General features: G+C 44.3%; 2 protein-coding genes across 2 annotated transcripts in view; both read right to left on the bottom strand.

The window, feature by feature from the left end:
- Positions 1-385: 385 nt before the first annotated feature.
- mstnb (myostatin b) lies at positions 386-4,182 on the bottom strand. The gene is made up of 3 exons (XM_030758530.1): positions 3,538-4,182; positions 2,860-3,230; positions 386-2,074 (listed from the first exon to the last, which is right to left on the bottom strand). Exons 1-3 carry the CDS (start codon positions 3,914-3,916, stop codon positions 1,694-1,696), a joined length of 1,131 nt encoding a protein of 376 aa, XP_030614390.1. The 5' UTR covers positions 3,917-4,182; the 3' UTR covers positions 386-1,693.
- An 11,211-nt stretch (positions 4,183-15,393) lies between these two features.
- The window catches only part of hibch (3-hydroxyisobutyryl-CoA hydrolase), a 35,461-nt gene continuing 28,705 nt past the window's right edge, over positions 15,394-22,149 (bottom strand). The window contains exons 8-14 of the mRNA XM_030758779.1: positions 21,787-21,932; positions 20,625-20,711; positions 20,462-20,520; positions 19,895-19,976; positions 18,848-18,967; positions 18,725-18,758; positions 15,394-17,248 (exon numbers count right to left, since the gene is read on the bottom strand). Coding sequence (XP_030614639.1) covers positions 17,133-17,248; positions 18,725-18,758; positions 18,848-18,967; positions 19,895-19,976; positions 20,462-20,520; positions 20,625-20,711; positions 21,787-21,932 — 644 coding nt within the window. The 3' untranslated portion in view covers positions 15,394-17,132. The remainder of the gene's footprint in view (positions 17,249-18,724; positions 18,759-18,847; positions 18,968-19,894; positions 19,977-20,461; positions 20,521-20,624; positions 20,712-21,786; positions 21,933-22,149) is intronic.

The following is a 22,149-nucleotide window of genomic DNA, read 5'->3' as shown; positions in this document are numbered from 1 at the left end:
TCAGCTTACACCATGTGCTGAAGACATAAAGATTCTCAGCTGCTGAAGTGTGACAGGAAGGGGTGGGTGGGGGGGGGCTGCAATATCGAGATTCAGGTTGTTGTGTTGTAACAGTGAAACGTCAAGTTTGGATGTGGGTTGCGAGAGCGACCTCGAAGATTTCTCTGAAGCAGCTCTAATGACAAATCAGTTCCGGGGTTTATACTTGAGGAAAAACTGCACTAAAACTGCGGTTTATGTTCCGATTGGTTTAAAATGAGCGTGCTTCATCGGGCTGTGAGCTACTCAAAGAAACAGAACTCATCAAACAAGCTAGAAACTTTATTTGTTAAAACAAGTATATAGAGTTGCTGCATTACAACATTTATCTTGCTAGATTGCGGTTTTATACATTTTACCAACAGTGGTTCAGAAAGGCAACTCCTACTGGAAACAAATGGCATATGTATACAATACAAATTAGCAAACATATCAAAATCAGTTTTTACAACTTTTTTTTTTTTTTGTAGCAACCAACTCTTTCTATTGGTGTGCCATAGTGCAAACTGTGTTGTTTGTAAGACAGTCTAAGCATGATTTCGACATTCATATCGTTTTCTGTCTTAAACACATTTTCATTTGGAGGCTGCGTTCATCGTGCCTTCAGTTCAAGTCCTTCTGTCCAGTCATGTGAATTTTACAATCAGAATAATTCAAGTGTATCGGGCAGGTCGGGCTGTTTGGTTGGATACTGACAATTGCGACTGAGGGAGAACAATCTCTCTGTTGGGTGTATTGTTGCATGTATGTATGGCAGAGTACATGAAGACCTGTCAAGACCTAAAGTGGTACTTCAGACTGGTGGAACGTGTTTGTGTCCGTAGGATCTGAAGAGGGATTTGCCACCACATGGTTATGGAAGAAAAACAAAACAAAACCATTAAAACTGAAACTCTGAGCAACACAAGAGAGACGAATCTCCAAATTAGTCAGTCTGCGGTTTAACTTTTCATCAGCTCTTAGGGACACCTGTACTAAAACGTGTTCTACCAGTTTGAAATATCACCCTAAAGAGTCTCCAGCTGCGTTTTTCCAAGCCCTTTCAAAAAGTCCTTGAGGATTCCTGGTTTCACTCTGAAAACAAAACTCAAAAAAATGATTATCACAAACACAGAGCAATAAGTGTAATAGCTTGTATGTTGGCTACGAGTGGATTGGAGTAGATGGAGTATAAACGGACGGCATGTTGGTATAAATGGACAGAGCACAGAACACTTTTTTTAAAAAGAAGAAAAACAAGACGGTTTTGGATAACTGTGATCATTTCTGGCTACATTCACTTCAAAGTCCAGCATGTGTTTTTTGTGTGTGTGTGTGTGTGTGTGTGTGTGTGTGTGTGTGTGTGTGTGTGTGTGTGTGTGTGTGTGTGTGTGTGTGTGTGTGTGTGTGTGTCTGTGTTTGCATTCTTGCAGCCACCTGGCTTCAAGCCTCTATGGCTAAGATTTCACTGGAGGAAAGAAAAGTGAGAACTATGAAAGCGTTGCCCTGCAGGAAGATCGGGCTGTTTGTGGCCTCTACTCTGGTTCTATTGCACCGTGTTCTGCAGGAAAGCACTGGAACTGGTGGATTGGTGGTGTCAAACAGTCTGAAAGACGGGGGCCGGACGGCGCCTCGGCCTCACCGTCCTCCCCTCTCTCTCTCTCTCCATTCCAACTCAAGAGCATCCACAACGGTCCACCACCATGGAGGGGATCTTGCCGTAGATGATTTGCTCTTTGCGGTTAAAGTAGAGCATGTTGATTGGTGACATCTTGGTTGGGGTACAGCAGGGACCTGCGGTCCCTCTGGGGTTGGCTTTGTTCACCAGGTGGGTGTGTGGGTACTTCTGTAAGTGCATGTACTCACACTCCCCAGAGCAATAGTTGGCCTTGTAGCGTTTTGGTGCAATAATCCAGTCCCAGCCAAAGTCCTCGAAGTCCACAGTGAGTGGGTAGCGGCAGCACCGGGACTCTGGAGAGTTCTCATCGCAGTCCAGGCCCGAGTCTCTCCGGGCACGCCTGGGGCCCTCTGAGATCTTCACCTCCATGAACGGTTGCTGAAACGACAGAGCGTGCGTGAACCCTTTGAAAATAACAGGTTTGCAGGAGGCGGGTGACAGCGTTCGGCTTTTCATCTTTTAATCCGCTGCCCTGCGGCAGTCAGTTTTCAAACATGGCACGATAATATTATGAAACTTTGAGTTCTGCAGAAATTAAATGATCTGATGGTTGGTTACCCACAGCTGTCTAGTTATTCTAATTGCCCCAGCGCCTAGTGCCATTATTAGAGCTGTGTGATGTGTGTTTGTCATTGATAGTAGCTGTGTGTGTGTGTGTGTGTGTGTGTGTGTGTGTGTGTGTGTGTGTGTGTGCGCGCAGGCAATTACTCTGATTTGCACAGCCACACTGAATACTTAAAGGAATGTGGAGCAGGTGAACTTTTATGTAATGAAGCAATAAGATTTGAGGTTATTGTGGACCGGGCGTTTGTCCAAATGCAGGTGTGCGCCTACATGGAGTCTGTGTTGATTAACAGCTTTCAAAAGTCTTTTATATCCTGATTCCTTCTTCCAGGAATGTTTAACCACCTGCTGAGCCTGCAAAGCCTCTCTGCACACTGGAAGTTAAAGTCTCACCCTCCGTACGGTCCAACAGAGAAGCGTGAACTGTTTTCTGAACACAGACGCTTTAGAAATTGTTTCTTACAGAACAGTCTATGAGTGCAGCTCTGCACATGTACGCCCAAACTCCACTCAGCTGAATTAAAGAGCAAGTTCAACACTTTAAAGTAAAAACTTAACCACCAGCTCTCTGTTAAATTGCAAATAAAAGTTGAGCTCACCAGTCCCTCCTCTCCGGGCTCTGCGGAGGTCACGGCTAAGTCATGTCCCCTCGAATCGAAAGCGTTGATCTCGATGCCCCAGTTGGTCTCCGGCTGCCGCAGCCACACAGTCAACACTTGTTTGACGTCTATGCTTTGCCAAGAGCTGACCCCGGCATTCACATCGATCTTCAAGGAGCGGATTCGTATGTGTCTGCTCCCGTCTGTGACCGGTGTAAGCCGGGAGATTTGCAGGAACACCGTTGTCGCTTCCTCCGACGGACGCAGATACACCCAGAGCTGAGCTCGAACTACGCGATTGGATTGAAACTTCTGAGTAATGGAGAAAAAGCAGCACCTTGGCTGTCCGTCCGCCTGGACGGCGGAGTCAGCTGCGGAAACACGGGAAAAGAAAATTATCTCCATGATCACCGAGAAATAAAGTGGCGCATATGCATGGTTGAGTAAAACGTGTGCGTTATCACCCGGCGCATTCCTTGCCAAAGTACAGCGTCTTATGTAGTGCTTGAAATCTTACAATCTTACATTTTATTATCAAAACCTCGTACAAAAATCAGATCGCTTGGTCTCAAGATAAAACCTCTTTATGGCGTCTCCTGCGCGCTCTACCACGTGCGTAAAAAGTTATTTTGGAGACGCGTTTGAGCGCGCCAAGAAGTAAAGAAATTTCTGACTTACGTTCAGTTGCCATCATCATGATTGTCTCCGTTGTTGCGTGCTCATCGTCGTCCTCCGCGATCACATCCCTGTTGTCATCTCCCAGCACGTCGTACTGGTCCAGGAGCTGCTGCAGCGGTGGCGCTTTGGGCAGGAGCTGCTTCACAACCTCTCTGCTGATGTTTGGAGCTTCCTTCATTCGCAGCTTGCTCAGAATCTGAGACTTTATCGCGTTTAATCGCATGGTTTTAATCTGCTGCCGGACCTCGCAGGTAGCGCACTGCTCCGTGTCTACTGGGGTGCTGGCGGAGGGCTGCTGGTGCGCCTCTTGGTCACTCAGAACTACTGGACCCAAAGCAATCAGCAAGCTAAGATACAGCACAATCTGAGACAGATGCATCGTCTCTAAGGCGTGAAGTCTGGTTTCAAAATAAGTGAAAAGATCCTTTGCAGTGTGCTGGAGCTGATGCGCGGCTGAAATGGGGTTGGATTAATGTCCCACACTGATAGGCATCATACTTTATTAGCGCGCACCTTTTTATACTCCAACTTTAGCCTCTTTTGTGTCGTCAAAAACTATGATTGGCTGGACAGACAACAATGAATTTTAACCGACTGACATGAAAACTTTTTTTTTCGCAGTCAACCCATACAGGGACGGAGGCTGTGGGCATGTGCTGGACGGCGGCGCACAGTAAGATTTTATATCACCAAAAAGCAAACGATCTAATGCGAGCCTCGAGTAAAGAAAAAAGTTCCACTCATTTGATTTTCTTAAACTTTGCAATGCGTCTTTTCTCTGAAGAACAGCCGACAGTCAGATATCTTTGCTTGCGTCCTCTCTGCGTCGTCGAGAGACGGCAGCGTTTTTTGGAAGCAGGTGATTTTGGATTAAATTTAACATTTCTGAATAAATGTGCCTCCTGAAGAAAAACAGCAGCTGTACTGTTACCGAGCGGCAAGTAAACGTGTCGTCTTTGTTGAGGTCAGGCTTTCTGCGAAAAACGAATTCATCCTCTCACATGAAAAAAAAAACAAAAAACTGGAAATATATTATTTCCCAAAAGAAGATTTAAATGAATCCAGAATAAATTAAAACTGTAGAAAATAAAAAAACGGTGAAACTTGGTTGATCAACTTGATAACAGAGCGCCATCGTGTGGCCACTTACTTACGCCAACATCAGAAACATCATCTGTCGAGGTTATTTTAAAACACGTGTTTAATTTTGATGCACTCTTTGTGATAGACAAAGCTTAAATATCTACAGGCGGTGCTTTAGGTAATTATCCTTTTAATATGCTTGACATCAGTTTGAGTATAATTATTTTTTATTTATGCGGATTCCTTCTCTTTCTTTATATGCTAATCTTAATACTTTCTTTAAAGATAGAACACATTTTGGGATCAACAATGACCCCATTCTGCACCCCTACAAAGTTTTATCAGAATTCATTCAAAACTTTTCGAGCTGACAGAATCACAAGCACATACTACCAAAAATAAAAGCACCTTGGTGGAGGTTATAATGAGAAAGAGGAGGATGAAGAAGATGGGGAATAAAATAATATGAAAGACAAAAGAAAGGGGACAAGCACAGGAAGAAAAAAATGTTAGAGCATTTATACATTAAATATACATTAAATATTCTTCTATAAAATAGACTTTCTGATTACAGCATAAGATAGATACCAGCCCTGAAGTTGGATGAGCATGATTTTGTGGAAAGATTTCAGGCATTTTAGAAGGTACACTCATTCAACTGCACATCAAGCTGAAATATCTAAATCAGCCAATCAAAGGCAGCAACATTTAGGCTTGTAAACATAGTCAAGATGAACTGAAGCTCAAACTGAGCCTCAGAATGGGAAAGAAAGGTGATTTAAGTGACTTTCCACACAGCCATCTCTGGGGTTTACTGGTTTAATGGTCTGAAAAAGAGAAAATATCCAGTGAGCAGCAGATCTCTGGGTGAATGCCTTGTTGGTGTCAGAGGTCAGAGTGCTTCGAGCTGATAGGAAGGCAACAGTGACTGAAATAACCACTTGTTACAACCACAGGATGCAGAAGAGCACACTGGGCGCCACTTTGTCAATTTAGAATAGGAAACTGAGGCTACAGTTCACACAAGCTCATCAAAATTGGAAAAATAGAAGACTGGAAAAATACAGTCTCAATTTTTGAGACATTTAAATGTAGGGTCAGAATTTGGTATAAAGAACATGAAAGCATGGCCATGCCATGTATCAGTGGTTCCGACTGGTGGTGATGTAATGCTGTGGGTTCTTGGCACGGTTTTTCCTCTTAGTACCAGCTGATCATCCTTTAAACAGCCACAGCCTACCTGAGTATTGTTGCTGACCATCTCCACCCCTTTATGACCACAGTGTACCCGTCTTCTGATGGCTGCAGGATAATGCACCATTTCACAAAGCTCAAATCATCTCAAACTGTTTTTTTGAACATGACAATGAACTCAAATGGCCTCCACAGTCACCAGATCTCAAACCGACAGAGCACCTTCGGGATGTGGTGAAACAGGAGATTCTCATCATGGATGCAGCCAACAAATCTGCAGCAACTGTGTGATGCTGTCCGGCCAATATGGACCAAAATCTGTGAGGAATGTTTCCACAGACTTAACAGGTTGCTGGTAATAAGATTCAATAAGGGAGTCCAACCCAGCACTAGTGAGACATATCTAATAAAGTGGTTGGTTATTGTATATTCTGAAGACTCTTTGGAGGGGCTTGTCAGTGGATTTAGGTCAGGTGAGCGTGGGGGCCAGTCAGTGGTATCACTTCCTTCATCCTGCAGGAACTACCTGCATATTCTTGTCACGTGAAGCCAGGCATTATTGCGCACCAGGATGAATCCAGGACCCACTGCACCAGCGTAGGGTCTGACAGTAGGTCCAAGGATACCTAATGGCAGTCGGGGTGTTGTTACCTAGTCTGTAGAGGTCTGAGTGTCCCTCCATGGATATGCCTCCCCAGACCATCACTGACCCACCATCAAACCGGTCATAATGAACAACGTTACAGGCAGCATAATGTTCTCCACGGCTTCTCCAGACCCTTTCATGTCTGTCACATGTGCTCAGGGTGAACCTGCTCTCATCTCAAAGCACAGGCCACCAGTGGTGGACCTGCCAATTCTTATATTCTGTGGCAAATGGGGCTCCACAGCGCCAGAGCGCAGGGCTCACTAGAGGCCACTGGGCCATCAGCCCACCCTGATTGTGTCATCAGAGACATTCACACCAGCAGCTGCTGGAGGTCATTTTGTAGCTCTGCAGTGCTCATCCTGTTCCTCCTTGCACAAAGTTGCAGATACTGGTCCTGCTGATGGATTAAGGACCTTCTACAGCCCTGTCCAGCTCTCCTAGAGTAACTGGCTGTCTCCTGGAATCTCCTCCATGCTCTTCAGACTGTGCTGAGAGACACAGCAAAGCTTCTGGCAATGGCACATATTGATGTGCCATGGAGGAGTTGGACTACCTGTGCAACCTCTGTAGGGTCCAGGTATCACCTCATGCTACTAGTAGTGACACTGACTCTAGCCAAATGCAAAACGAATGAAAAAGCAGTCAGAAAAGATGAGGAGGGAAAAAATGTGAGTGTCCTCCACCTGTAAAACCATTCTTGTTTGGGGGTTGTCTCATTGTTGCCCCTCTAGTGCAGCTGTTGTTAATTTAATTAACACCAAAGCAGCTGAAACTGATTAACAACCCCCCTCGGATAGTTACCTGACCAGATCAATATCCCAGTTTAACTGACCTGATGCTGAACTCTGATTAAAAAGTGTTAAATTTTTTGAGGACGGTGTTTACTTAACAATAAAGTTGGGACCATCACATTCAAATATAAATCTATTTGTCATTAGGACATGTCCCACATGAATTTTTTTAGGATATGGTGACTCCAGTAATGGCGTAAATGCACCTCTAAAGATTTTGTTACCTGTGGCCGGCAGATGGCAGGCGTGTCCCGTGTGGGAGCGCAGCGCCTGGGCTCTCTCTCATCCGGAGCTCCGCCGCAGCTGCCGTGAAGCGTCGCTGCGCTCAAGTCACTCCAGACCTGTGATTTCCTCTCCCGGAGCTCCAGTCTGCGTTGACCGACCGACGTGAAGGCATCAGGGGAAACAGTCTGCCGCCCGAAGCCTGCAGGCTCGGAGATTATTTGGCAGTCTGGCAGGGAGCGCTTCACCATCAATCACCAAACAGCAGCGGCAGGAACTTGGGGAGATCATTTTATTTCTTTACATACATTAGAAAAGGTTCAAGTTGAGATCCCTCGGATGCTGTTTGGAGAGCAGGGGAAGCGCAAAGACACCACATGACGTCCGGATTACTGTTTACATGAACGACCTTGGGGCTGTTGCTTCTTCTGTCGCTGGATTATTTTTATTTTAAAGTGGAATGGAGGGAAATCTGAGACACTCTGTTATAAGTATGTACAGCTTTTTTGGACCACAATACAGTCATGTTCATGTTTGCAGAGATAAGGCTCAACACCGCTGTTCAAAGCAGGTTTAATCCAAATCCCATGTGTCTAACGGATGCTTTCAGTTTTTCATATTAAGGCAACTGTTTACAGCCATTTAAGCTCATTAACATAACATCAGCTGTGGATGAGGATTTCCTGTGTTGATGTCTGCCTGCACCTCCAAATGTTGTACTCACAGGGAGACTCCCCGGCTCTGCATGAATCATTCATGTGCTGCGTGTTGTGCAGACTACATGCAGCTTTCTGAATGAAGCACATGTTTGCTGTACACTGAGGCCTGTAGTCCTAGAAAAAAAAAAAAAAAACAGAGCTGTCACTGCAAATCAGGCTGCAAGGCTCGCTTAGTGGAACAGATGGGAGACACAGGCTTACAACAAAACAGCATCAGGGCACTCGAGCCAGAGACAGACGAGCCTGTGTCATGCTATACAAAATAGGGCGAGGGGGGTTGAGTCATAAAACACTCTGAGTTAGTAGAGGAGGAGGAGGAGGGTGGATGAGTAACACAGTGGATGTGCAGAAGAGCGGAGCGTGGTTAAAAGTGACCCTGCAGAGGTGAGCCGACTCCAGGGCCTTGACCTCGAGCCAGCCGCTGGAGCCCGAGGTCACAGCCGCTGTGAAAATCGTCCACAATCCTCCCCTCGCTCTCTGCCATCTGTTATTTTTAGGCTGTTTTGCTCTGGTGGAAAATAAATCACTGTAAAATCCTCCTTTTATCTGCTTTCTATCCGCAGCCGAGGACAGCGCGCAATCTGGTCAACAAAGGAGCCGAACCGTCAGACCTACACAGGAATGGGCCTCCTAGCCGGTCACCCCACTAAATCACCACCCTCAGCTGTGTAACACCACCCCGATAGCCACACCTGTTGTGCTCAGAGACATGGCTGAGAGTGAGAGTGGATGACAGTGACTGAAGCAGCAAGACAGCTCCCCTCCAAAGGTTTAAAAAAAAAAAATGTTGTTAGAAATCTAACCAGAGACTCTGGCTCCTCACTGCCACCCTACACCACCCACCCTAAAGTGAATCAATGCTACATCCTCCAGAGTATGGGGTGCGTCAAATCCAAGAGGAGCGACTCTGCAGCTCAAAATGCAAACTCCACAGAGAAGGTGGAGGGAAAGAGCAAAGGGACGAGGGGTGAAAAAGCCTACTTGGTTCACTCAGAGATGGGCTCGGTGGAGAACTCCCCTCAGGTAAACCCGGTGCTGCTCGAGTACGCCCAGAAGCTCTCAGAGGAGATCGTGGCCCGGGCCGTGCAGCAGTGGGTGGAGGTAGACCGCCGCTACAGCGACATCCCCTACATTGAATGTGATGTGCCATGACAGGGGAGGGTGTATCGGCGTGGAAAGGTAAGGCTGGGCTGAGCTGAATCACTCCACCTGCTGTGAGCAGGAGAATAACTGAGGTGTCAGTAACTCAGATTTGACCTCCTTTTGGATTTACATGGACTGAGACTAAAAACCCTCCTCCAAAGTGACCAAAGTGCTCTGATTCCACCTTTGTTTCTGTGATTATTGATATCAGAGTTGGAGCCTCACTGACGCAGACCATCTTCAGCTGGATATCATCTTTCTCCGTCCTTATTCGTCCCCGCTCTCTCGCAGTAGGTGCTGGCTCTTCATGGCTGGACTCAGAAATCAGATACGCCTGGAATCACAATGTTCCTCCATGCCAGTGAAAGTCTATCTCATCCACTGATGTTGTCCTGGGGCCAAGATTCTCTCCTCTTACGGAGGAACTTATTTATAGATCCCTTCATTTGGTGAAGGCTCTCACTTGAAAACTGGTATCAGCAGGTCAGAAACACACCCAGCTGTGCGACTCCTTCTGGTCAGACAAACGGCTCTGTGGGCTCCTAATGGCCTCCCTGGAGATCCACGAGGAGCATTATCCTCCACTCTGCAATTAGGCAGGCTTGGCCGTGGCCCTCAATCTAAACATGCCCTCAAAATGAGTCCAGGAAACTAAGTGTGCAAATGATGCACTTCCTGCCCTCCAGGATATATTCTCTGCACACAAGTCGCAGTTTGGGAACTTTGACAGGACTTGGATCGTGCAGGAGGCCGGCTGGTCTCTGAATCGCAAAGAAATCAGGGCACGAGGAGGATTGACACACTTTCAAGAAACATTTGGCTCATCAACAGAAAAAGAGTGAAAAAAATAGCAACAGTTTGGCAAAATGTTTTAGGCCCTAGTTTTTCTGTCCACATCGTGTCAGTGTATGACTGAGAAATACTGCTGCCTGCCCTAAAGAGGACAAAAAGCACAAAACCGGGACATTTGGAATAAGGTTTAAACCGCCCGAGTCCTTAATGACAGTGAACCAGCTTTAAAGGGGAGTTCACCCCAGAACTCCTCTGGCCTTGGTCATATTTGTCCATCTACTTCATTGTTGTTTGTTTTCGTGTGAGTTGCCAAGTTTGCTCTTTCTTACATATAGTGAAATATATAAAAATACATTTAAACAAACATCAGATCTAACGTCTCTTTCCAGAAATCATGACCTGTTACTCAAAAAGAAAAAGACCTCTGGCCTCGTTGTGAGCAGCTTCATCTAAGAACTATTTTTCATTATTCTAAGATTGGAGCTCAGCTGAAGGCGGATGTCATTAATGTTAACGTCAGGCTGTCACAAGCCTCGCAGCGCACTTCCTTCTGCACAGCGCCAGAGCCAAATAATGATGTGATTTTAGGTTTTACTTGCCGGATATCAATTTGCTGATTGAGACCATAATAGTGGCGGCTGGTACTGTATTTAAGAGTAAATAAGAGTAATTTGGTTTTTGGCTGCAGAGCATCGGCAGATTTCTGCTATTTTTCAGCCCGATATCATCACTGATATCGGTTCATTCGCTTGTGGATAAAAAGAAAAACTGCATTACAGAGTACAAGTGAGAAGGAAAAATAAGAAATCAGTGGACTGGTTTGATGTGTAGCATGCTGCATGGTGATACGGGTGTAGTTTGGTAGGAACAAACTAGTTTCTACATGAAATAGACTGTAAGTAAAAGTTGGACATAGACACTGTGATGTCAGATTGGATAGTGAAACCCCGAGCTGGCATTGCGAGCCCGGGGGCAGATGCAACTGTGAAACTGAGGGACGCTGCACACCCACTGGCTAACTTCTTGGGATTGACAAGTCGTTAGCCAATGAGCATTCTCCTTTTTGACTGAAACGAGGACAAACACGTTGTGTTCAATAAGACCTGAAACTAGCAACTGAGCCCATAGACATCAGCTGCCCCTCCCTGAGCCCAGCTCTTCCTGTTAAAAAGGAGTTTTTCCTTCCCACTGTTGCCAAGTGCTTGTTCATAGGGGGTCATTTTGATTGTTGGGTCGTTACCTTTCAATATAAAGCACCCTGAGGTGACTGTTTATTTGGTGCTATATAAATAAAGCTGAATTCAAATGAACTGAATATTTACTGAGGTCTCAGATCAGCTGTGTTTTCATTAACTTATAAACAACCAGATCTTTAAGGCACCTCCACATAACCTTTACCTTTCAGAACTGGAATCTACAGCCATCATTTATATACAGTCAATGGCTTCAATAAAGTTTGGAGTCAGTTTTTTTTTTCTTTCAAGTCCTGAGTCATGATTTCAAGAAAGAGACATTGCTGTGGAGTTTTTTTTTTTTTTATGTATTTTTGGCACTTTTAGCACCATAAAGCAAGTTCTATTGAGTTCCACTATAACATTTCTGCAGCTGATATCTGCAAACCCGGACAGCTCACACCAAAACAGAGCATCGCAGACCAGAGAAAATACTGTAAATTCAAGGGTGAAATGTCCCTTTAATGATCACCAGGACTCAAACCACATGTTAAATGCTTTTTCAGTAATTAGAAGTTTTACTTTTAAAATAAGTTGTGTTTTGGCCTCGCAGTTCTTCTGTCATAAGCCATCCCATTTGGGTAAGCAAATTATATTAAAAAAAAAATAGATGGATGTGAACCTACCCAAACCCTTAAATGGGTCGCTGGAAACTTGGTGGGTGCGGACAGGTCAGAGGTCTCACTAAAATCTGTGTTACACTGTTTGTTTTGCATCAAAGGGGGCATCAGTGCAGCTGCAAGCCAGAACCTCTGAAGAAGAAACCATTTGTGCACAGGTACACTCACTGTAAGTGGGCTTTACCCTAAACTCAAGTCACAGTTGGTAGCTGACACCTAAACTGCCACGCAGCTGTTTGCAGAGGCAACAGCTTCGAATAAAGTAGTAATAAAATAACTGTATGGATGAACCACGATGGCAGGAACCAACTGCTAATAAAGCCATAAAAGTAAATGGTAGGGTATGGTTACCGCTTGCCTTCTCCCCATCTGTGCTCACATAAAACTGACCAATAAAAGCCAGGAAGTAGACCCAGTGTACCGGGAAGACTAGCTGATGCTATTCAGTGCTTTAAACTGAGCCAGTTCTGCAGAGGAGCAAAAAGGTCTAAGCCTCAGTTTGCGGGCTGAATTGTTGCTGAGAGGTCGGTGATGATGGGCGGCTTCACAATGGTGTGCTATGAAACCCAACACTCCAAAAATCAAACACATTAACCACAATGTTCCTGCGTGGGCAGATTAATCTCTCTCCAAACATGCTGCGAACAAACTGGAGATTAGAGGTCGCGCTAATCGGATGTTTTGCTTCAGATAAACATGAGAAAAGGCCAATCTGTTTTCCTGAAAACTGCTTTCTGTGAATGAAAGGCTGGCGTTAAAAAACACACACACACACACACACACACACACACACACAAAGAGGGTGTGATAGCCAGAGTCTGAGCAGTTAATGCAAGTAAATTTTCCTTTAATTTCACATGCTGGAGTCACAGTTTTAATTTAGTGCATCGACTCCAGGCTGTTTCTTAAAGATGCTGCCATAACACTGATGTCAGGTTTCACTGCCTTTCCTGTGTTTACAAATTCACAGATATGGGGTCTAGTGGTCGTACAGTAAAAAAAGAAAAGCAGTGAACTGGATCTTCCAGAGAGCTGAGGAAAAAAATCTCAGATCCAGTGCGAACGTCTGTCTTCATCCAAACATCTGTGTCTTCCAGGTGATGCCTCCTTTGGGAAATGTGATTCGTGGTTTTAAAGGTCACTCGTTCCCACAGACGGGCTTTTTTCACAATGAGGACAGATTATCTGAGCCTAAACAGCTGTAGTGCTCCTCGGTGCAGTTCAAATCATTGCTGGAGCAAAGTATTATTATCAAGTATATTCTTGATGCAATGTTGTGTTTTTAAAAGAAAACAGATTTTTAAAAGGTTTCTTCTGCAGCTCAGTGTTCAAATATTACAAAATACTCATCTTTAAATCAACCACTGGTTCAACCTGGAGCCCTTCAATGGCCATTGATGGACCCCCCCCCCTTTTGAGAGACAACTAAGACAATTTATTTATCAGCATGTCAGTAATCTTAAAGCAAAAGAAGGAGAAGCCCTGAAAGGTGTGTCTTATAGCTGACCACACTGAGTCCAGGTGTAGCTAATGCTGCTAATTACCCTGAGATCAGCACTGGCACAACCAGAAATCTCTAGATGGCCTCGTGATTGTACGCACGATGCCCAATTTGTGCACACACGCACAACAGATAAGCGTTTATCCAGAGAAGCAGCACAACAGAGCGGTTCTCCACCTCGAAGACACGGTGCATATAAGACAAAACATGAAAACATGATTTTTAGCCTGTTTTGTCAGAGCTGCTGGTGTCTCATGAGGAGTCCTTGTACTCCTTATGCTAGAGTACGATGCATTTCTGCAGCATCTGTGACATCTGACAGAACAGCAGCTCCCCGTCTATTTTCTGAGGGAGGTCATATTATATATATATATATATATATATATATATATATATATATATATATATATATGTTTGAAGTTTACACTGACCATAAGAAAGTGGAGATAAGCAGCCACCAGCTGCCACAGGGTGGACAGGTTAGTTTAATAAGGCATGAGCTCCTCCTGAAATTATGAAATACTGGGAACACCTTTGTGGTGCAATTCTACTTTTCATGCTAAAAATTGGAGGTCAGGTTTTACTGTAAATAAGCCGGATCTGACACTTCATCTGTTTCTTACTCTTATGAGTCATCCTGACCTGACTGATGAACCAGGAGCTCCCAGAGCAGAGAGGGAGCAGTTCCTCAATTCAAACACAAAAAAAAATAGCAAGAAGGTCCTTCACTTCAAAAATTTTGCTTTTCCTTTTTTAGTTTTTTTTCTAATTACTCCTTAATTTGTCCACTCTTTTGAAAGTTGTTAAAAATAAGAAAATCTGAGGTCAGTGTGAGCTCACAATCTAATGTACTGGCTTTCTATAACAGTCTGAGCGATCCACAGAATAAACAGAGGGCAAGCAGAAAAACCTGAGCTGACTTTATAAAGCCAAACAGAAGCAGCCCGGGGAACGATGGCAGAGGCCACGACCTGTCTGCTGCCAAATAAGAAAAACCACCTCCAGGAAGTAGCTCTGTGGGACGGGACATCAGCCTGTGAATAATCAGTCATAAAAATAACTTGGAATGAGTAACTCTGTGCATCTTCCTCTGTGGTATAAGACTCTGATTTGCAAACTGTACATACAGTATGTGTAAAACTGATGCCAATAAATCAGATTCACACCTTCCATCAATGAAATGTCTTTGTGGTTGTTCATGGAGTAGGTGCAGTGGATTTTGACACATTAGCGGTGCATGATGACTTCACAGTACTTGTTTAAAATTCCTGCAAAACAGAACAGCCATCAGCAGGCCAAGACTTCAGACCCGCGAAGGACAAACGATCAGAAACGAGTCCCGGCCGGCTTTCGTTTGAAGGGCGAACGACAGCCATAAATCAGAGTTCATCTGAGACAAACACTCGGCGTTCTCAGTACGTGGAAGTCGTCCTGTCTGCTCCATGAGCCTCAGACTGCACTGATGAATGTGTCAAAGCCTTAATACTCATTTCTTAAGCAGGATTTATGGGCTCAGACTGTGTGAATGTGAGGCAGGTAGAGAAGATTAAAACAGGCGTGAGGTGACAGTGGCCCACGCTGCAGAGAGCCTGGGATTAAAAGAATAATCTGGAGCCTGATTTATAAATTGTTTTGAGTCTGTGCAGCTCGACGGAGCAAATTCAGACAGAAAGCATCATCATTCCCGGGTGCCAGCCTGAGCTACTGAAGCAGGATTTCCTGGCAGGGAAGCAAACAGAACAGAGCACCTGACGTAAAATAAATGTGTTTACTTTGGAGAGTTTATATCGGAGCAGCAGCTTTGTGCTCTCATGCTGATAACAAAGCCACTTTGTAAAGTTGCACAAGAACATTTTGGGTCATAAAAAAAATTACTGTCCAACATAGTGGAGCACACCCACCAAAAAACACACAGAATTTGATGTGAGCAGCTCTTTTATTGCCCTCTGTTCCAGCATCGACTCTGACCGGTTGTTTCATAAATAATGCAGCTGCAGAGACCTAACGATGAGGGAAGTGATTCGATTTCCTCTGAACAAACATCAGGAAAACACAACATCGCACATTTCAGACGGCTAAAACCATCTTTGTTTGAAAAAAAATCATGCAAACACGCTCTGATATAAGTACTAATATCTAGGTTCGTCTTCAAAGTATTACTTGGATTTGTGTTAAAACACCTGTTTAAATCCCTGTTGCACCTAAAACAACTACAAGCAGTACTTAAACTAATCAGCCACGACACTGAAACCATTTGTCCAAATCCATTCATCCATTCAAGAACACCTGAATTGGAATTTAGAGGGGAAGGGGGGGCTTTTTATTTTGGGATTTTAATCAGATTTTAACAATGAGTCGAGTTTTCATGTCCCGTAACCACTAAAATTAAAATGAAATGAAATAATGCTTCAAATTTCAGATGGATTGCGTTGATATTCTGATGTTGGTGCTGCAACATAATATGAGCAAACAGCTCTGACTTAACGAAGGAATGGACTGGCATTAGGACGGTCCTTTGGATCCAGTTGGTCGCAGGGTGGGGGTCATAGACTGTATATGAAGATGGGCTGAACTTCTGGGGCTAAAAAGTTAAGCCAAAATACCTTAAACCTGCCTTCTTTGTAATGGCCAGCAGGGGGTGACTCTTCCAACTGCAAAAAGAACACTTTTTTAAATAGATGTTTGTGAGAAAAAACTTAACTGCTACACTGATTTACAGAAAACACTTTCCTGAAAAGTTTATGGGCTAAATGTGATGTTCTGTGTAAATTACAGTAAACAGGAGGACAGAGCACAGCAGTCAGATCCACCTCTAGCTCGTAACGTTAGTCTTAAAGAGTTAAAAAGGCTCAGCTCGAGGCTTCAAAAAGAGGAAACCAGGGCATGATGTCACAGTGGGTATGCCCATCTTTAATATACAGTCTATCTTTGGGGCCTCTGCGGACTGAGCTTTTTCCAGCAAATCCGATCAAGCCTAAATCTTTTAGGTGGCTGCACCTCGTCAAAGTAACATCGACATTAGTGCCCATAGATTTCCCAGCACTGCGCTGTAACAAGACGATCAATGTTCTCCAGTGTTGAGGTTTTTAAACGTTTTAAACATTGAGGGGGGGGGAAACAGGAAGCAGAGACGATACGTGATCCGTATCAGAAGCAGTGACCGCGCTGCAGAACTACAGATGATACCGCTCCGTGTCACATCAACAAACACCCACAGGAAATGTAGTGAAGCACTCAGCGGTGAGATCATCATCCCCTCCCGTGTCCTTGTGCTAATGTAACACTGCTGTTCAGCTCCTTCGATATGCCGCGCTATAACATTACTGCTGTACAAACTATGTAAAAAGACTCCACTACTACTGCAGAACAACAATGCAGCAAACTGTCTGTTACCTTTTCTGCTGTTATGTTTCATTTCTGGCTGTGAGCATGACTCAGTTGCAGAGAGACAATCCTGATTTTCCATAAAGAATCACAGGAACAACTAATTCTAAAGTAATAACACGATTTATGAACTATGACGGGGACACTCCCATCCACAGTGGTACATTCCTCCATAAAAGGATGTAGGGGACAGGAAGGGACCGTTTAGAGAAGGCTTAGCGGTGTGTTGTTTGAAGCTGGGAGGCAGCTGCTGGCCAACATGACTTCACAGAGTCAGGTCCTTCTCTCCCAGCGAGGAAAAGCACTGCTCCAACATCTGGTCAGACACCTCCTCCAGTGTTGATGGGTTCCACTTGGGATTCTGGTCTTTGTCAATGAGTACTGGAAACAGAGAAAATCAAGTTTAGCAAAGCTAAGAGGAACAATAACTAACCCACAACCTTTCAAGACAATCATCTACTTCTGCAGAGTCAGAATCCTTCCAGGACCCAGCAGATACTTTAAAACTAACCCATCTGCCCTTTAAGGCTGTCTCCTCGTGTACCTAAGGACCTCTTCCAGCATGGCTGCTGTTTTAATCTCTCCCTGGATGGGCCATTCTCCCCATTTGCATGTGTGCATCTGTTATTTCAACACAAACCTTAAACTTCCACAGAGACCTGATTTTAATGTCGAGGATAATCGCTGGCAATGAGAGCTGGGTCTCCAAAAATCAGCTTTAACACGAAGAGTCTACAGTGTCTAATCCTGAAGGTGATGGATTGGTTCTGCTTGTTATGTTCTTCCAACATTAACTGAATTTGGCTCCCTCAGTCAGTCTGTCAGCATGGAGACTTAAAAGAAAGAGAAACAGCACTTAAAGGATCCCGACTAGAAACCTATAGAGGAATTCTATAAAGACTAACTTGACGGGAGTCCCGAGCCTGCCCCTGAAACAGCCGATCAGCAGCTGAAACAGGAATCCTACGATGCCTGAGTCCAGCTGAGGCTCACGACAGTGGCAGCTCATGGTTTTTCTCGGCTTATTGCAGGTGGATCTCAAAGTATCTGTCGGGCCTCCCAGGTGGTGGGTTATAGAGGTGCAGGTGAGTTGTGGACTTCCAAAGCTTGCTGATGCCATCGTGCTGACTTTTTCCCCACAAAAATTCAACCTGTATATATATTTTTTTAAAGTTGTTTTGTTGCATGAAAATTGTGGCGTGTCGGGGAGGAACGTTTTTCTGCTGCAGAGGTGATGCATGCCCGGAAAAGCTGGACAACCACGGAGGACTGTGGTGGGAGGAGCCAGAGATATTGATCACATCGGCACTCTGGATTCAGCGGATACTGAGTATTGTGAACCTTTATGCATTTATAGTAGAAGTCTTTATTTTGGGTTTCAAATGTTTGTATTAGATTTGCTTGGTCATTCTACACATCTAGTAAGAGCTTCAAAAAGGCTCATTTCTAAGGTCTCTGCTGCTGGGCATGCCACTGTGCTTTGGCACTGAAACCACCACCTGCCAGTTAGCCAGAACTGTCTCTCTGTAACTTCCTCCTCTTCTTCAAAATAAAATTCAAGTTGAAGGTTTACCAGCTGAGGACATCCAAGTGGTAAAAAAAAAAGGGACTCCAAGGGGTGATCTATAAATAGCAGCTAGGCTGGACCAGGTCCAGAAGTGCACAAGGAGATGACCTCAAAGGGGAGATCAGCACAGTTTACAATCAGGTTTTAAACTCTCTATTATTTATATTTTAATAGTAGGAAGATTGATCCTGTAATAGAAAGAAACAGAGCAGCTTCTATTTTATCTTTGACTAAATGTCAGACCCGTCCTGTTCTGCTTTTGTTTTCCGTATTTTACTGCAGTGACTTACCGGCTCGAACGCCTTCATAGAAATCGCATCCCCTCTGCAATACAACACAATCCCAAATCACTAGCTGAAACACCTCATTAGAACTGAAATTTTGGTTCCAGACCTCACTGTGCTGGTTTTTACCATGCAGGCCTGGCTCAGTCGATACTCCATCACCAGCACGTCCTGCAGGGTCAGCGACGCGCCCACCTGCAGCTGCTTGAAGGTGATCTTCAGGGATGTGGGAGACATTTTGGACAGAGTCTAGAAGAAGAGAAATCAACAAAAAAGATTCTAGTAAAGAAGCTCACACACATACAAACCTCTGAATAATGGCAGGATTTAGTCAGGCACAGGCAAAAGAAAGAAGGAAACTTTTTATGAAGATCATGTGCCAAAAAAAAAAAAAAAAAAAGGCATTCCAGTTTCTGAAAACTCTCCCCCTTCCCCGTGTCCACAGTCTTCCAGCAACACAAAAACAGCGAGGGCTACTTCCTTCTAACCCGACTCCATTTACAGAACATCCTTAAACTAATTCCTCAAACCTTTAATGGATCGCTCCGATCACAATGTTTATAAAACTCATGCAGTTCACTGTAGGCTTGAACACATATGCAATATTCCTGACAAAAGCAAGAGAAAAATTACGATTATCTCCACATGAAAATAAAGATTCTTAAATAACTTTTTTTTTTTTTGCTTTACTGAAGATTAAACCTGAGTCTGCGTTATACATGAAGGTCCTGGACTTTGAGTGATCGGGAGAGCCGAAACAAGAACAGGGGTGTGGTGGGGGAGTGAGGGAGGGCATAAGATTACATAAGATTCATTCCTCAACTGCACATACGTAAATCAGGTGAAGTGGGACTTCATTTGGGGTTTTTTTAGACTATTTGAGGGAATTTTGGTGAATGAAGCCACGATAATTCGCTCTGAAATCCCACTAAAGTGATTTAGGTCCAGCCAGTAGGGTACGGTGATTAACCTCATTAAGTGCTTAGACTGAGGTAGCTACTAATTACTAACATGTACAGAAGAGCCAAGTAACACCCCGGCTTCATTACAGCTCTGTTTGTGGGTTTATCTGAGGGTGGGAGGTGTTCACGGAGACCGTCTATAAGAGTTCATGTGTACTTGAACAACAGCGTAATTGTTGGTGACCCGCACTGAGCTGCAGATGGAAGGACGCACCTCCGCTTGTTTCTTAGCAAACTCAGAGCCGTCTGTCTTCAGGTTCTTCATGATGCCCTCCACACTGCTGGAGCTGAACAGCCTGACAGGACGAAAAAGGAAATCAAAGTGAAAATAAATAACTAAAACCAGCACTGAATGAAAGTGTACGCTCTGCTCCTGAAACACTCCCGGGGTGCTTTGAAGACCTGAAAAACTGAGTCTGAGACGCAGCCGATGTATTCCAGGAATACATTTCTTATTGATTATGGCGTTTCTGTAGTTTTCCTTTATTTCACAAATACTTTTTTCCCATACATTGTTTTTAATTGTGTGTGTGTATTGTTGCATGTCCATAGTTGTTTTGGACAGGACACGTTTCCAGATTAAGGTTAAATTTTTGAGTTTTCAGAGAGTTCAGATGTCCATCTCTGCTGGGAATGAATGGTGTTGGGTGGATACAGACAGAAACAGTGTGAGACAGAGGCTAACAGACTTTTCATGGCATTTATTCTCAGGAAAAAAACAAACAGAGAATCCAGATTCCTTTCTTAAGTACATTTAGGAAGAAAGAAAGTTAAAGCCCACCTGTCTATATCAGAAAGGTGCTTTTTCAAAATGAAAGGCTTCTCAGCATCCAGACTGCTCTGTGGACAAAAAGCAGCAACAAAGAGTAAGACTCAGCAATTAAATTACAGACCTAAAGTCTAAGCCACATGTTCTTGGTACAAACAACATCTTGGCTTCTAACCTGGTTCTGGTAGGAGTCTAGCACTCTGGAGACATCTTCAGCAGAGGGAAGCTTCAGGTCCATGAGCTCCTTCTCCAGGTCTGGAATCTGTTCATGTAGAGACCAAAGAAAAAGGTTGGTCTGCAACAGAAAAAAAGGCACTGCACACAGGAGACATGCACTGATGTATGCATTGCTTCGGGCTGTGTGTATTTGTTATTTATTCCTTAGTCTTCTGGTGTGTGTTCTCTCCTAGCAGAGGGCAGGCTGTTGCATAAACAGACCTTCCTGAGATGTCGCTGTGTGCACAGTTCTTATAGGCCAGGTGCTTCAGACCCAGCGATGCCCTGAGCCATGTACACCACTTTCCTCATGGCCAATGTGAGCTTTGCAGGTGCAATCACTGTACCTAGTATTGAAGCCACCTGTAAAGACGGCTCTCTATGATGCTCCGGTAAGTTTCTAAGGATCTGAAATCTCAGACCGAAGGTCTTTAAACACCTGAGGCCAGAGAGGAGCTGCTGGGCCTCATGAGACCTCATTATTTCTTTTCCTTTCATAAAGGATGTTCCAGTGCATCCTCTGCTGAAGGAGGTAATAAAGGAAGCACTGAAGCACCTTTCCTTAGCATTTAGAGCGTCGGACCCGAACCCTTCAGTCAGTCAGTAACCTTCCTAAGGAAATCTGACTATCCGAGTTTTGTATTTTTCCCTTGTTCTTGTCAGGCTGTTCATTCTTCATGCTCGTGCACATTTCTGTTGTTTTTACTCATTCAGAATTTGTCTGTTTTCTTGCATCAGCTCATTAAAGACTCACTTTTTGTTGGCTGCCTCAGAGTCTTACCTTTGGGTCCTCACCCTGTCTTATATAACACTTTGTCTTGTTGCTCAACTTCCACTGAGGTGAGATGCGTTTCCAGCCTTGTTTCTGCCCAAACCAAGGTTAGAGTCATCAACAACCTGCCACCCACTGTCCTGAACTCGTGCCAACAGCAAGAGAAACACAACCAGCCTCTGAGCCAACCTGTGAATGTTGGCACCTTTAAACAAGAGTGAGACTCAGCACCTGGCTTTCCAGTGGAGCTCTGACCTCATCCTCTACCTCCAACATCCTCCCGCCCTTCATTCGTCCCTGCAGCAACAACATCGCTCATAAACAGTTGAATTGAAAGCTCTTACGGGACCTTCTTAGACTCCACAAAGTGAGTGGCGACCCCGGCTCTCTGCACATCCCGTCCTTTAAGTCGGAAGCCCGTCAAGGCGAGAAACAATCCCAGCTTCCCCTGGAGCCTCGGCAGAAAATAGCCACCTCCCACATCGGGAAAAAGCCCTTTCAAAATAAAATGCAAAGCACAGTTAATAACAGTTTGTACAGTTTTAATATAAAGGTTTTTATGAAAGCAGCATGCCCATTAATCACTGACTTACATCAGCCAAATAATGTTTGAAAAGTTCTTCAAATTTTTTTATTCTGACATTTTTTGTCTATGAATCGTGGAAAAAGTCCCACCTTTCGAAAATGCCGTCCACCTCAGTCTAAGATGATT

This window comes from Archocentrus centrarchus, chromosome 21, assembly GCF_007364275.1.
Source record: "Archocentrus centrarchus isolate MPI-CPG fArcCen1 chromosome 21, fArcCen1, whole genome shotgun sequence".
In the NCBI taxonomy this organism is placed as follows: domain Eukaryota; kingdom Metazoa; phylum Chordata; class Actinopteri; order Cichliformes; family Cichlidae; genus Archocentrus; species Archocentrus centrarchus.
This window is presented reverse-complemented; position numbering and strand designations above follow the sequence as displayed.

Bases quoted from the DNA above. Each gene is read 5' to 3' on its own strand.
- mstnb (XM_030758530.1), bottom strand. From the start codon at position 3,916: ATGCATCTGTCTCAGATTGTGCTGTATCTTAGCTTGCTGATTGCTTTG. The intron at 3,231-3,537 runs GTAAGTCAGAAA...GTGTTTCCGCAG, and splicing joins CATGATGATGGCAACTGAAC to CTGACTCCGCCGTCCAGGCG. The intron at 2,075-2,859 runs GTGAGCTCAACT...CTGTCGTTTCAG, and splicing joins AGCCCGGAGAGGAGGGACTG to CAACCGTTCATGGAGGTGAA.